General features: G+C 41.2%; 1 protein-coding gene across 15 annotated transcripts in view; it reads left to right on the top strand.

Moving 5' to 3' along the window:
• ulk4 (unc-51 like kinase 4) overlaps positions 1 to 16849 on the top strand; it is a 712463-nt gene that overhangs the window by 98765 nt on the left and 596849 nt on the right. For all 15 annotated transcript variants that reach the window (XM_059945716.1, XM_059945717.1, XM_059945718.1 and 12 more), the window contains 2 exons: positions 452 to 529; positions 1725 to 1785. In XM_059945716.1, coding sequence (XP_059801699.1) covers positions 452 to 529; positions 1725 to 1785 — 139 coding nt within the window. The remainder of the gene's footprint in view (positions 1 to 451; positions 530 to 1724; positions 1786 to 16849) is intronic.

Below are 16849 nucleotides of genomic sequence, written 5' to 3'. Positions count from 1 at the left end.
TAGTCAGCTTTATGGTAGTTGAGGTGGGTGCTGGGCATTTGGAACAGAAAAGACTGGAGATACAATGCCAGTCAAGCAGCAAGTGTGGAAAGAGAAACCAGCTCAATGGCCTTTTATCTTTCTTGTTCTGTTCATTTGTGGTTCTATGATACCTTGAGTGTTTCAGATAATATGACAGTTTTATAATATAAAAAATGTGATTTCCTTGGAATGGCTATGTCCATGTCAGGAACCTTTAAATCAATGATCCAAGGTGTGGACCTGTAATTTCACTTTAATATGGTTGTTCAAACTGTTTCCATTGTAAACATGAAGGTATAAATAATAACAGGTAATATTCACAGCAATGTGCAACTTTTTAATGTACCTGTGGTTATTGAATGCAGATTAATTTCATTGTGTGTTTTATGCAGTTTTATTCTCATGAATCTTTGTCTTTACCAACCATTAGGATATGACGTCCAAAATCAAGGGACTTACATACACTGATGCTGATCTTATAGTAACGCCCATTATGGACAACCCCAAGGTAATTAAAAGATTGCTTTAATACAATTTAAAGATTTATTTTTATTGCTTTTTTCTTTTTTATCTAAGTTATCCATGTTGGCCTCAGAAACTGAACTCATAGGGTTGTGTTGGCTCCATGTTCTGTCGGTCAAAGCAAGCATAAAAAAGCTTATTTAGGAATGAAACCTTGTTGTTTTTGTTACTTGGTTTTGCTTTGTAGGAGGTGATGAGATTCAAGCCCTGTCATAGCTGTCTTACTTCCTTCGTGTTTAGTTCAGAATTGCCTCTTTGCATGTGAGATCGCTTTCTGATGGTCATACTTGTACTTCCCTGGTTGCCCAGTCCCAAACACCATCGAGTTAGCCCTCAGCAGATTATGGATCTCGGTTTATCCGGAACTTCAGGTTGGGGAAGACTCAGTCAGGAGCGTCTTCATAAAGCCTGTTACAACTATAATGTATTTATTCAGGACTTCTGATAAGTCCCAAACATGGCCTAATCCACCAATTAGAAGCAGTCCCTTAGCTGCTCCTCTGCCTCTGTGACCACCTCTGTTGTCCTTACCTCTGGCGCCTTGCTCTTTCATCTCTGCCTAAATGTACTGTAAGAGGAGGACAGTCAAATGATCGAATTTCTAAAAATACTAAAAAGCCTTGTTAGAGATTGGTATATAAAAATGGTATCTTCATCTGGCCTGACCTGGGATATTTTTTCTTTTGTACACAAAGTGTTCTTCGGTTGTTTGAGGGTGAGCTGACTGTTTTGACAAATTCGGATTATTATTGAGCTACTTTGTTTGAGGTAAATGATCCGATCTCTTCTTGCATCAGATCATAACTTGCTACTTTCTTGTCCATACATGGAGGACTAATATATATATAAAAAAAAGTCACACTGATTTTTCTTCTCCTTGGCCAACTCTTTCTCCTGTTCCTGGCCAACTAAGACACAAGTAGACCTTTAATAAATTTAATAAGTAGACCCTTAATAAATTTGCTTAGAACTTTGATCTTTATAGAACATAGAAGAGTACAGCATAGGAACAGGCTTTTTGGTTCATGATGTCTGTGCCGAACGTGATGGGAAATTAAATTCATCCTTTCCTCTACATATAATCTTTATCACTTCACCCCCTGCATGTTCACGTGCTTGTCTAAGAGCCTCTTAAGCTGTAAGTTGTCATGATCAACGTACTTGTGTATCTCATGTTACAGATATTGAAGCCAGCACCCATAAAATTCGATGCTAAAACTCTCAGTGTCCCAGCCTATTCGGGTAAGTATTAATGACAGCTTACATTGAAGTTTTACTAGACTTTAAATTTTCCTGTTTTCAGTTCTTTTTGAATTGTAATACAAACTTTCTGCCAAGCTGAGAGGAGTATTGGGAAGATTGAGTTTAAAGGTAATGGACGGATGAGTAAAGAAGGAATGTTGGGGTGGAAAACCATAGCTTTGAGAATTGATGAAAAGTAAGATTTGTAATTTGGGTCTCCAGCAAAACTGCTGCATTGTATGACTTGGCCTGAGTGAATAGCTGTGGGAGGCGAAATATTCACTGGCAAAGCAGCAGAGTTGATTACTTACTCGAGAGGCTCTCCATTGGTCGAGGTCGACCATGGATATTGTGTCTTAGCTATCTACACTGTTGATGCAGTGCCATCAATATGCAAGTAAGTGCAGTACAATATGGAGAGCAAGCTGTTATCCAAGCAGCAGGCTCCCCCTCTCCATGTAGCTCATGAACTGCAGAGACACACAGTTTGGCACCAGCGGGGTCACAGAAGTTGCCAGTCAGTGTTCAATTTAGTGCAGTAGGGACTCTACCTCTGTAATTTTCCCTCGGGCTTTACTCTCGAAGCCTTCCCCATGAGTGGGTGTAGCTGCAGGGCATCAGAGGTTTGAGATCAAAGTTGTCAGCACTTCTCCGAGATGAGCTGCCAACCATGACAGATGAGCCCCATGTGCTCAGAGCAACTGGTTTTAAGGCACCATTAATCTGCTTCTGCTCCTTCTCCTGTTTGTCAAAATGGGTCCACCAGGCTTTAGCCACAAGTGAAGGCCAGGAACTGGACGTGGTTGTCAGAATCTTTTAGAAATGCACGTCATTGGGATCATTTAATAGATAGTGGAAGCTTATCCCCACTACGCTCTCCCCTCCCCTGTCCCACTCCTGGCTATGTCAGCCTTAAGGAATCTGATTTACTCAAACTATGGATTTAGCTTTATCATCATGAAACGTTTGCTTCATCCATGGCTATTTGGAAGGATATGACACTGTATAGAATTGCTTCTGGAAGTGTTGGATTTTGCTTGGTTGAAAAATAAATACTGAGGATAATATTAGGTAGGACACAGGGCACAATTTAATTTGGATTGTCCTTTATTCCCTCACTAAACAGAAAAATATAGTCACAATCTAAAAAATTTACATCTTTAGCAATGCAGCACTCGACAGTGAATATCAGCATGTACTGTATGCTTGAACCTGAAGTCAGAGTTGATTGTGTAACCTTCTGATTTAAGGATGAAATTCCTCTTATTATCATGGAGGAAATTGAACAATCTGCCTGTGTCCATGGGATATCCACTGTCTCTATGGTTTCTCTCTATTCCTAATCTTAAAAAAAATAGGAAATAGCTAGAATTTGAGTTACTCTCAAAATTACTGATTTAATCAACAAATAACCATTATTGAATAAGCAGATTATTAAAATTGGATGTAATTAATTACAAAGTCACATCTGCTGTTGTGTTACCCATAAGATTTATCATTTAGCACACTGTTCTGAACAATACAACAGTCACCACCCATCCTTCAGGATCATTTACTGAGAAGTTGACTGCACTGACCCTCTTACTCAGCTATGGTGAGCATGTGCACTCGAACTCCTCCACCAGGTTTTGACTGAAAATGCTTATAAGGACTGAACTTTGAATTCTGTCAAGGACATGGAAATAAATGACTAAACATTATTTCAAAATGATTAAAAGCAGAAGAAATAATTACAACGTATGAATAATGAGGAAATATTTTAAGTGTGTCACTTCAGAACTATTTATTAACTAGTCCTTTTACCTCCTTAAATGTGGACCTACAATAGAAACATAGAAAACCTACAGCACAATACAGGCCCTTTGGCCCACAATGCTGTGCCGAACATGTACTTACTTTAGAAATTACCTAGGGTTACCCATAGCCCTCCATTTTTCTAAGCTCCATGTACCTGTCCAGGAGTCTCTTAAAAGACCCTATTGTATCCACCTCCACCACCGTCGCCAGCAGCCACTTACTCACCACTCTCTGCACTAAAAAAACTTAGACCAACATCTCCTCTATACTTACTTCCAAGCACTTAAAACTGTACCCTCTCATGGTAGCGATTTCAGCCCTGGGAAAAAGCCTCTGACTATCCACATGATCAATGCCTCTCACCTTATACACCTCTATCAAGTCGCTTCTCATCCTCCATCATTCCAAGGAGAAAAAGCCAAGTTCACTCAACCTATTCTCATAAATCATGCTCTCCAATCCAGGCAATATCCTTGTAAATCTCCTCTGCACCCTTTCTATGGCTTCCACATCCTTCCTGTAGTGAGGTGACCAGAACTGAGCACAGTACTCCAAGTGGGGTCTGACCAGGATCCTATATAGCTGTAACATTACCTCTTGGCTATTAAACTCAATCCCACAGTTGATGAAGGTCAATGCACCGTATGCCTTCTTAACCACACAGTCAACTTGCACAACAGCTTTGAATGTCCTGTGGACTTGGACCCCAAGATCCCTCTGATCCTCCACACAACCAAGAGTCTTACCATTAATATTATATTCTGCCATCATGTTTGACCTACCAAAATGAACCACCTCACACTTATCTGGGTTGAACTCCATCTGCCACTTCTCAGCGCTGTAACCTCTGACAGCCCTCCACACTATCCAGAACACCCCCAAACTTGGTGTCATCAGCAAATTTACTAACCCATCCCTCCACTTCTTCATCTAGGTCATTTATAAAAATCACAAAGAGAAGGGGTCCCAGAACAGATCCCTGAGGCACACCACTGGTCACTGACCTCCATGCAGAAAATGACCCATCTATAACCCACCCTTTGCCTTCTGTGGGCAAGCCAATTCTGGATCCACAAACCAAGGTCCCCTTGTATCCCATGCCTCCTTACTTTCTCAATAAGCCTTTCATGGGATACCTTATAAATGCCTTGGTGAAATCCGTATACACTACATGCCTCAGGATCTTTTCCACCAACTTACCTACCACTATAATAAGACTCACTGGTCTATAATTTCCTGGCTTATCTCTACTCCCTTTCTTGAATAAGGGAACAATATCTGCAACCCTCCAATCCTCCAGAATTTTCCAGACCTCTCCCGAGAAGATGCAAAGATTATTGCCAGAGGCTCAACAATCTCCTCCCTTGCCTCCCACAGTAGCCTGGGGTACATCTCATCTGGTCCTGGAGGCTTATCCAACTTGATGCTTTCCAAAAGCTCCAGCACGTCCTCTTTCTTAATGTCTATATGCTCAAGCTTTTCAGTCCGCTGTAAATCATCCCTACAATCGCCAAGATCCTTTTCATTAGTAAATATGGAAGCAAAGTATACATTAAGTACCTCTGCTATCTCCTCTGGTTCCATACACACTTTTCCACTGTCACACTTGATTGGGCCCTATTCTCTCATGTCTTATCATCTTGCTCTTCACATACTTGTAGAATACCTTGGGGTTTTCCTTAATCCTGTCCGCCAAGGCCTTCTCGTGGCTGCTTCTGGCTCTCCTAATTTCATTCTTAAGCTCCTTCCTGCTAGCCTTATAATCTTCTAGATCTCTATCATTACCTAGTCTTTCGAACCTTTTGTAAGCTTTTCTTCTTGATTAGATTTTCAACCGCCTTTGTACGTCACAGTTCCTGTACCCTACCGTCCTTTCCCGGTTTCTTTGGAATTTACTTATGCAAAACGCCATGTAAATATCCTCTGAACATTTGCCACATCTCTGCTGTACATTTCCCTGAGAACATCTGTTCCCAATTTATGCTTCCAAGTTCCTGCCTGATAACTTCATATTTTCCCTTACTCCAATTAAACACTTTCCTAACTTGTCTGTCTCTATTCCTCTCCAACGCTATGGTAAAGGAGATAGAATTGTGATTACTATCTCCAAAATGCTCTCCGGCTGAGAGATCTGACACCTGACCAGGTTCATTTCCCAATGCCAGATCAGGTATAGCTTCTCCTCTTGCAGGCTTATCTACATATTCTGTCAGAAAACCTTCCTGAACATACCTAATAAACTCCACCTCATCTAAACCCCTCGCTCTAGGGAGATGCCAGTCGATATTAGGGAAATTAAAATCTCCCACCACAACAACACTGTTACTATTAAGCGTTTCCAGAATCTGTCTCCCTATCTGCTCCTCGATGTCCCTGTTGCTATTGGGTGGTGTATAAAAACACCCAGTAGAGTTATTGACCCCTTTCTGTTTCTAACTTCCACCCACAGAGACTCTGTAGACAATCCCTCCATGACTTGCTCCATTTCTGCAGCTGTGACACTCTCTCTGATCAGCAGTGCCACACCCCCACCTGTTTGCACCCCTCCCTGTCCTTTCTGAAACATCTAAAGCCTGACACTCTAAGTAACCATTCCTGCCCCTGAGCCATCCAAATCTCTGTAATGGCCACATCATCATTGCTGCAAGTACTGATCCACGCTCTAAGCTCATCAGCTTTGTTCATGATGCTCCTTGTGTTTGGACACAACTCAAACCATCGGTCTGAGCGTGTCCCTTCTCTATCACCTGCCTGTCTTCCCTCTTGCACTGTCTCAAAATTTTCTCTAATTGTGAGCCAACCGCCCCTTCCTCCGTCTCTTTAGTTCAGTTCCCAGCCCCCAGCAATTCAAGTTTAACTCTCCAATAGCTTTAGCAAGCCTCCCTGCCAAGATATTGGACCCCGTCGGATTCAAGTGCAACCCGTCCTTTTTGTACAGGTCATGCCTGTCCCAAAAGAGATCCCAATGATCCAGAAATCTGAATCCCTGACCCCTGCTCCAATCCCTCAGCCACACATTTATCCTCCACCTCACTCTATTCCTACACTTACTGTCTTCAATAAAATTATTGGATTCTTTCATCTTTCGATGCCACCTGATTTAAAATCAGAGGGCGAATTTGTCAAACTGGGGTATGCCAACCAGTCTGGGCCTGTGACTGGACTTCACATAAAGCACAATGATTTGTGGCACCATGTATTATTCAATTGGTCTCAGACTTCTGTATTTGATGGAGCACATGTGTAAAGCAGAAATCTCCTGAAATTTAAATACCCAAACAGATAGAAAATTGGTGAGGTTGATAAGTAAAGTTAAAAGATTTGTTTTCCCTTTTTTTCATTTTAAATGGATCTATGAATTGATAATTGAATTCTTTATATAAAAAAAGTTGAACTAGTGCAGTGCTATTTCTGTCATCGATGAACTTTAATATTTAAATCAAATAATAATGCATTTTCTTGGTATTTTAAAGTCCTGATACAATTATTTTAATAGAATTAGTGCACTACACTTTCAAATAGCATTTTCTGTGTTTATGATTAAAAATAAATAATATTTATGTATCAACATTGTAATTTGGTGCAGTTTTACCAGTAAACTAGCTTTACAACTGTAATACAGTTTGATGTTTATCGATATAGTGTTGCTATTTATCTTGAGCCCGCACTGTCCTCTATATATAAATTTCCACAACCAGAAATAAAATTAAATAGAACACTCCAAAAAAAATTGTACTTTAATGTTCATCAGACACAAGCTTCCTGAATCATACTTCAGTAGATGTACTTGGAAGCTATTTCTGAACATGATTGTCAAGCATTAATGATAAGAATCATTTAATTACTTAACATAGCGATGGTTACATTAATTCAAAAGTCAATCCACTGTAATTGGCGTTTTATAATTTAGCTGATAATTTAGTGACACCTTCTCTATGAGTTGTTGAGATACCCTGCTTTCTTTCAGGCCAGAGAAAAGGTTAAAATCCCTGCCTTCGAAAGGGAAAGCCATTAAACCAATGCTAATCAGCTAATTGGACTTAATCTAGGCTCAGTGCAGGCTTCGTTTAATCACACTAAAGATTCATGGAAATGCCAAAGTAATTTGTTAATTGCCTGCTGAACAAATTCTTCAATCAGCTTAATTTGAAAGAAATCATCTGGTAATTTTGATTGATGAGAATAATTAATTCAATAGACCAGAAGTAAGTTGCAATTTACATTTGTGAAAATCTGGATTGTTCGAAATATATCAAGTCAAATCAAGTCACTTTTATTGTCATTTCGACCATAATTGCTGGTACAGTACATAGTAAAAATGAGACGTTTTTTCAGGACCATGGTGTTACGTGACACAGTACAAAAACTAGACTGAACTATGTAAAAAAAACAACACAGAAAAAAATTACACTAGACTACAGACCTACCCAGGACTGCATAAAGTGCACAAAACAGTGCAGGTGTTACAATAAATAATAAACAAGGCAGCATATGAAACAGCATTCAGATTTGCACTATACTGTCATTTATCTTAAGGGATACTTTCACATCTAAACTGTTAATAGCTGGCAATTTTGCATTACGTTATGTAGCAAGCTTGAAATTTTGTTTGTTCCATCACTTATGTTCTCAACAGTCAAAAAGTTGGAAAAAGAGGGGGCAGGAAGATGTGTCCAGTGGAAATTATGGAGGATGATCTGTTGAATATGATTACTGTTGGGATGGAAGGCAAGTACAGTAGCATCTGTGGAAAAGCGTAAACATTTGACATTTCGGGCTGAGACCCTTCATCAAGTCTCTTTACTCTTTTCCACAGAGGTGTTAGGGTTAAGTTTAGGGTTAATGCTGCCTAGCCTGCTGAGTTCCTACAGCATTTTGTGTGTGTTTCTTGGACTTCAACATCTGTAAATTTTCTCATCTTTGGAGTACAGTAAGAGCCCTATTTTTCTTTTTAGTGGGAGCAGATTGGTAAGAGTGAAGGAGCAAGAAATAGAGAAGATATGACTGAAACCCCGTTAACTCCTGTAGAAGATCAAAGTTATTAGCATGAAAAGTTAATCAGAATCAGGTCTAATATCACTGACTTACATCATGAAATTTGTTGTTTTGCAGCAGCAGTACATTGCAATACGTAATAATAAAAAATATAGATTACAATAAGTAGTGCAAGAATAGAGTAAAGAAAGTCAGGTAGTCATTGCCATCCGGTTAGAATGCTGTCTGTGGTACATCTGTAGAAATTTGTGAGAGTCTTTGGATTTAGTGGCATAGCTAATCTCCTAAAACACCCAATGAAAGTAGCCACTGTCGTTCCTTCTTTGGAATCGCATTAATAGTTGGGCTCAGGATAGATCACCCAGGAACTTGAAGCTGCTCATTACTGCTTATACTTCGACTTACACTTCCTGAAGTCCACAAGCAATTCCTTGGTTTTACTAACATTGAGTGCAAGGTTGTTGTGACACCACTCAACTAGCTGATCTATCTCGCTCCTGTACACCACCTTGTCACCACCTGAAATTCTGCCAATAGTAGTTATGCCAACAGCAAATGTATAGATGGTGTTTGAGCTGTGCCTAGCCATACAGTCATGGGTGTTGAGAAAGTAGAGCAGTGGGCCAACCACGCATCCTTGACGTGTGTCAGTGTTGATTGTCGGCAAGGAGGAAATGTTATTTCTGATCCGCACTGACTGGTCTTCCAGTGAGCAAGTCAAGAATCCATTCGCAGGGAGGTGTACAGAGGTCCAGGTTTTGGAACTTATTGATTACAACGGAGGGTATGACTGTTGAACACTGAGCTATAATCAATTAACAGCAGCCTGATGTAGGTATTGCCATTCTCCACCTGATCCTCGGCCAAGTGGAGAGCCAGTGAGATTGCAACCACTGTAGACCTATTGTGAAAGACAAGTTGTAATATGGCCAGTTTTTTGTTTAGGCAAGAGTTGAGTCTGACCATGAGCAAACTCTTAAACCACTTTATCACAGTCGAAGAGAGTGCAACTGGCGATAGTCGTTGAGGCTATAGTTGCCCTGCTCTTCTTGGGTACTGGAATGATCGTCGACCTTTTGAAGCAGGTGGGAACCTCTGATTGCATCCATAAGAGATGGATGATGTCCTTGAACACTCCCACCAGCTGATTGGCACAGGTTTTCAGTGCCTTCCAGGTACACCCTCAGGGTTTGATGCCTTGTGAGGGTTCACCCTCTTAACAGATATTCTGATGTTGGCTCTGGGGTAAAGCTTACAGGGTCACCAGATGCTACAGGGATTCACACAGTTGTATTTTTAATTCCCCTTTTCAAAGTGCATATAAAAGACTTTGAGCTCAAAGGTTTCAGTTTATAGAAATTAATGGCCTGCAAACCTTGCCAGAGCAGAGGCAATTCCGTCTTTAAGCTCAATCAGAATTGTTTTCTCGCTCTTCAAATAACCTTCCATAGGTTGTACTTGGACTTCTTGTATAGTTCTGGATCAGCAGTCTTGAGTGCCACAGATCTAGCCCTCAGCAGACTACAAATCTCCTGGTTCATTCACGGCTTTTGGTTTGGGTATGTTTGGTATATTCCTGAAGGCACATACTCATTCACACAGGTCTTGATGAAGTTGATGACAACTGTGGCATATTCATTCAGACTTGAAGATGAATCCCTGGGTTTTGTTCAGTCCATTGACTCAAAGTAGTTCTGTAGGTGCTCCTCTACTTTCCTTTACAAAGCCTTCTTGGTCCTCACCACTGTTGCTGCTGTGTTTAGTCTCTGCCTATACACTGGGAGTAGAAGTACAGCCAGGTGATTAAACTTTACAAACTGCGGGCATAGGATGACATAGTAAGTGTACTTGTTGGTAGTATAACAGTGGTAGGAGAGTGTTGTCTCCTCTGGTTCCATATGTATATATTGGTGGTAATTATTCAGAAACTCCCAATGACCTGGCCTCCACAGCCACTTCAGGCAACAAATTCCACAAATTCACCACCTTCTGGCTAAAGAAATTTCTCTGCTTCTCTGTTTAAATGGACATCTATTCCATCATCTAAATCATTGACATTCAACAGAAAAAGAAGTGGTCCCAACAACGACCTCTGCGAAACACCACTAGTTACAGGCAGGCAACCAGAGAAGACTCTTACTTGCTGCCTCCTACCATTAAGCCAATGTTCTAACCATGCTGGTATCTGTCCTGTAGTAACTTGGGCTCCTAACTTGGTAAGCAGTCTCACATGTGGCACCTTGTCAAAGGCTTTCTGAAAGCCCAAATATACAATGCCCACTGCATCCTCTTTATCCAACATGTAATCTCAAAGAATTCCAACAGGCTCGTTAGGCAAGATTTTCCCTTCAGAAAACCATGCTGACTTTGTCCGATCTTGTGCTGTGTCACCAAGTACTCCATAACCTCATCCTTAACAATTGACTCCAACATCTCCCCAACCACTGAGGTCAGGCTAACTGGTCTATTATTTCCTTTCTGATGCCTTACTCCTTTCTTAAGGAGTGGAGTGACAGTTGCAATTTTCCAGTCCTCTGGCACCACATCAGAGTCCAACGATTTTTGAAAGATCATTACTAATGCCTCCACAATCTCTACTGCTACCTCTTTCAGACTCTAGGGTGCAGTTCATCTGGTCCAGTTGACTTATGTACCCTTAGATCTTTCAGCTTTTTGAGCATCTTCTCCCTTGAAATAGTAACTGCATCTACTTCTCTTCCCTCACAGCCTTCAACATTTGGCATATTGCTGATGTCTTCCACAATGAAGACTGATGCATGTGAGATAGATGTGAAATATACCTCCAGGGAGGTAGCCTGCCTTTGTTTATACTTACGGGTATGTGGGACCTTACAACCAAGTGTTGTGTGTTCCCTGTGCTCAACTTCGCCCAGTTATCCCATTGTCACAGGGAGGCCGTGATTTTCCCAGCGAATTGCTATAGACCTTAGTTTATGACGATCCCTCTGACCACAATATTGAGGAGGGAACAATATATTTTGGTAAGAATTTGAAATTCTGTGAAATGGTATGTGTTGGAGAAAACTTAGTGACTGGACAGTTCTGTCATGAAAATATTCACAATTCAAAGTAAATATATTATCAGAGTACATATATGTTGCCATATACTACATTGACATTCATTTTCTTGCAGGCATTTTCAGGAACAAAGAAATAAAATAATATTTACTAAAAGCTATACATAGCAAAGGCTGACAATCAGCCAGTGTGCAAAGGAATACAAATAGTGCAGATAAATTGAAGGAGGATCCCAACTGCTTCTATAGATAGATTAAGTGAAAAAGGATAGCAAGGGCCAGAATTGGTTCTCTTGAAGATCGGAGTGATCATCCATGCATAGAGCCAAAGAGATAGGGAAGATCTTAAATGGATATTTTGCATCTCTGTTTACTCAGGAGACAGACACAGAGTCTATAGATGTGAGACAAAACCCAGCAAGGAGGTCATGGACCATATAGAGATTCCAAAAGAAGAGATGTTTGCTGTCTAGAGGCAAACTCCAGGGCCTGACAAGCCGTTCCTCAGACCCTGTGGAAGGGTATTAGCAGTGATATGTAAAACATCCTTTGGCAACAAGTGAGGTACTGGAGGATTGGAGAATAGCTAATGTTCCGTTGTTTAAGAAAGGTTCTAGTTTGTAGGCTGGTGAATCTAACATCAGCAGCTATTGGAATAAGTTACTGGAAGTTGTCCCAAGGGACTGATCAGGGATATTCAATGTGGCTTTGTGTGTGGAAGGTCATATCAAACCAATCTTTAAGAGTTTTTTTGAGAAAATTACTAGGAAAGTTGATGAAGGCAGGGAAGTGGATGTTGTCTACATGGACTTTAGCAAGGCCTTTGACAAGGTCCTGCACGGCAGGATGAAGGAAATTGGATGAGACATTGGCTTTGCGGGAGAAGTCAGAGAGTTGTAGCAGATAGTTACCTCTGACTGATGAACTGTGACAAGTGGTGTGCCAGAGGGATCAGTGCTGAGTCTATAGTAAACTGGATCAGCAGATTTGTGGATGACACCAAGATTGGGGTTGTAGTGGACAGTGTGGAAGGCTATCAAAGCTTGCAGTGGGATCTGGACCAGCCGGAAAAGCAAGTTGAAAAATGGCACATTGAATTTAATGCAGACAAGTGTGAGGTGTTACACTTTGGGAGGACCAACCAGGGTAGATCTTGCATGGTGTGTGGTAGAACAGAAGCTTCTGGGAATATAGATCCATAATTTCTTGAAAATGGTGTCGCAGGTAGATTGGGTTATTAAGAAAACTTTTAGCACTTTAGCCTTCATAAATCAATGTATTGAGTACAGGAGATGGGATGGTATGTTGAAGTTATTTAAGACATTGGTAAGACCAAATTATGCAGTTTATGTCACCTACCTACAGGAAAGATGTCAATAAGATTGAAAGAGTGCAGAGAGAATTTACAAGGATGTTCCTGGAACTTGAGGACCTTAGTTACAGGGAAACTTTGAATAGGTGAGGACTTTATTCCCTAGAGCTTAGGAGAATGAGGGTAGATTTGATAGAGGTACATTAAAAAAATTATGACAGATATAGAGTAAATGTAAGCAGATTTTTTTTTAAATGCTGAGGCTGGGTAGCACTGGAACTAGAGGTCAGGGTTAAGGGTGAAAGGAGAAATGTTTAAGGGGAATATAAGGGAGAATTTCTTCACTCAGAGTGGGGCAAGCTGTCTGCGGAAATGGTAGATTTGGGTTTGATTTCAATACTTAAAATAAATTTGGTTAAGTATATATTTGGATAATACTGAGGCTTTATTAGGCACTAGTGAGGCCTCACTTGTGGTATTGTGAGCAGTTTAGGCCCTTATCTAAGAATGGATCAGCTAATATTGGAGAGGTTTCAAAGTGTAGTGTTGATGTAACTTGGACACCGCAGTATATTGAACAACCATGTTTATTCAACAGACTTCCATTTTTCCTAACCCCCGTTCTGACGTCATACGCACTCTGACCTACGAATACTCACACAGTACATTACATCCCCCTTCTCAAGATTTTTTTTTCACCACTGAATTGCCAAAACAATGCCTTTCTTACATTGCAACAGTCATGACATAAACTAAAAAAAATCTTAACTTCTTATGCTGTATTCTACATTGTATCTTACAATACTAACAGCAGTATATTTTCTTATACTAACATAGATTAATAAACCTTTTATTTCACACCTTGGAACTTATAACATATGTGACTTTGCTTCAAACTGTGTGAGACTGTAGGTAGATCTAGTCTCTGTATCTCGCTGAAAGTTTGACTTGTGTGATACAACTGCGACTGTGCTTGTCCTTCATCAGTGTCAGTCTCTTGAGTGACCTCTGTGTCTTTGCGGTCTGCATTTCCACCTCGGTCGGTCTGCGCCGAACCTTCACCTTCATTGCGTCGTGGGGTTTTGTCGTGCCCCTCACTCTTGGTGTCGTTTGTTTCCATGTCTGTATCTGTGGAAATGTCCTGTGCATCTGTACATGGAAACTCCCTCTCGCCTGTCTTCAGCAGATTCTTCCTGTTCCTCCTCTAGACTCTTCCATCCGGCGTGTGAACTGTGAAGGATCTTGGTTGCTGATGCCTGTTCACAACCACAGCTGGCTGTCAAGTGTCTCCTCTCTGTATTCTGACATTTTCACCTGTATGCAGATCTGGCAACTGTCTTATATGTCTGTCATAGTAGCTCTTTTGCTTTATTTGCTTGTACTTTAGCTTGTCATGTACTTGAGCATTACTTTCAGGAGTCAGTAGAGTTGTGGATGTTGGCAGCTTGGACTTCAGACGACATCCTGTCAACAGCTGTGCAGGAGAGAACCCCACACCCTCAATCGGTGTGTTGCGGTATTCAAGCAGAGCAATGTGCGGGTCACCGTTGCTGCTTTGTGCATGTTCTTGACAGTTTGTACAGTTCTCTCTGCTTGTTCATTAGTCTGAGCGTGCCCTGAGCTGGAAGTAACATGTTGAAATTCCCAGCTTTCTGAGAACCCTCTGAACTCACCACTGGCATATTGTGGACCATTGTCACTAATGACAATATCTGGAATACCATGTCTTGCGAATGTCAACTTCATTGCGGTAATGACACCTTGACCGGATGTGTCACTTAACTTGGTGATCTCTGGATATTTTGAATAGTAGTCCACACAAAGCAGATACTCTACACCATTGTAGTGAAAGAGATCTGTACCAAGCTTCTCCCATGGTCTTCCTGGTAGTGGGTGGGGAAGCAGAGGCTCTCTTGGATTGCTGTTTTTGCTTTCATTACAGACAGCACACTGAGACACAATGTCCTCTATCTGAGTTGACATACCTGGCCAATAGAGAATGTCCCTTGCTCTTTCTTTACATTTCACCATTCCCAGGTGTGACTCATGAATTCTGTTGAGCGTTTCCTGTCTCATTTGGTTTGGTACTATGAGTTTTGCCGCTTTGAACATTAGTCCTGATGCATAGCTGATTTCCTCTTTAAATGTCCAGTATTTCTGTATTTCTTTTGGAACATCTTTTCTTTCTGTTGGCCGTCCATTCATTGTAATGTCTCAGCATTTGCATTGCAGGATATTCTGCAGTCGCTTTCCTGAATATGTTCAACTTCTCCTCAAAGATGGGTAGCTGAGGTGTAACCCAGTTGACCTCCAGCTCTCTTCCTAGCAACTCTTCCTTTTGCTCTTTGAGGTAAGCATGGCTCAAAGCATCAGCGATGTACAGTTCTTTTGCTGGCTTATAGGTGTCTGTGAGAGTGTACCTCTGTAGCCAGAGAAGCATCCTTTGCGGCCTCATAGGAGCTTGGTGAGTGGCTTTTTGAAGATGCTCTCAGGTGGTTTGTGATCACTCTCAACCTGGATTTCTTTGCCATATACATATTGGTGGAACTTCTCACATCCATAAACTATGGCGAGTAATTCCTTCTCGATTTGAGCATATTGGCATTGACAGTCTGTTAAGTGCTCGTGATCCATACGCCACAGGCCTCCCATCCTGCAGTATAACAGCTCCTATTCCTTCCGAACTGGCATCCACAGACATTGTCACCGGTTTATTGACATCACAGAACTTGAGTGCTGGTGCATTGGTAACCAACCGCTTCAATGTGTCAAAACTTCTTTTGTTCATCTTGCCAGTGTCATTCAGTGTTGCTCTCTAGTAGCTTTCGAAGTGGAGCACTGACCTCCGATAAGTTGGGAATGAACTTGGCAAGATACTGTATCATGTCCATGAACCTCAATAGTTCTCGCTTATTTTTGGTTGGTGGTAGCTGTACCACAGCCCTGACCTTTTCATTATTTGGTTTTAGCCCATCAGGGCTGAGTACATGACCTATGTATTTGATCTCTGTAGTTCTGATCCTACATTTACTTTTGTTCAGTTTTAGGTTGTACTCATGTGCTCTCTTCAGGAGCTTCCTCAGTCTCTGATCATGTTCCTCAATTGTGTCACCCCATATCAGCAAATCATCTATGATGTTGACCACCCTGTCCAGGCCTTCAATCATTTGTGCCACTGACCTCTGGAATACCTCTGATGCAGAAGAAATCCCAAAGGGTAGACGCAGGAAATTATATGTCCCTATGGGCATGTTGAAAGTGCATAATTTGGAACTTTCCTCATCCAGCTTGATCTGCCAGAAACCTTGATTTGCGTCTAATACTGAAAAGTATTTTGCATTAGGCATGCGGGAGACAACCTGTTCAACTGTGAGCAGTGGATGGTGCTCTCTTTTGATGGCTCGGTTGAGATCTTGTGGATCCATAATCCTTTTCTCTGTGACCACTGTCACCATACTATTCACCCAGTCAGTTGGTTCTATTTGTCTCGTTATGACTCCCATCTGTTCCACTCTGTGTAGCTCCTCCACTACTCGATCCCTGAGAGCTACTGGAACCTTCCTTGGAGCATGCATGACTGGTGGAACAGTTGATCAATCTGGATATGGTGTTTCCCTGATAAACATCTTAATCCAGAAAACAAGTCAGCAAAGTCTTTGAGAATGTCATTTTCTTTCTCAACACCATAGATTTGCTTCAACAGGCCTAGCTTTGTGCATGTTGCTTTACCCAGTATTGCTGGAACATGTTGTTGTACTACCTCAAACCTTATCTTGTGTTTTTGTCCTTTGTACACACATGAGTGTTTTCTTTCCCAATGGCGCTGTCTTGTGACCAAAATATGCAACAAGCTTGCAGGTGGATTTTCTCAGTCTTCCTCTGATGTCCAGTAAGTTGAATGTTTCTGCTGACATCACATTGC

This window comes from Hypanus sabinus, chromosome 20 (genome assembly GCF_030144855.1).
Source record: "Hypanus sabinus isolate sHypSab1 chromosome 20, sHypSab1.hap1, whole genome shotgun sequence".
Taxonomy (NCBI): Eukaryota; Metazoa; Chordata; class Chondrichthyes; order Myliobatiformes; family Dasyatidae; genus Hypanus; species Hypanus sabinus.
The sequence above is the reverse complement of the archived record's forward strand: the minus strand, read 5'-3'. Positions and strand labels throughout refer to the sequence as shown.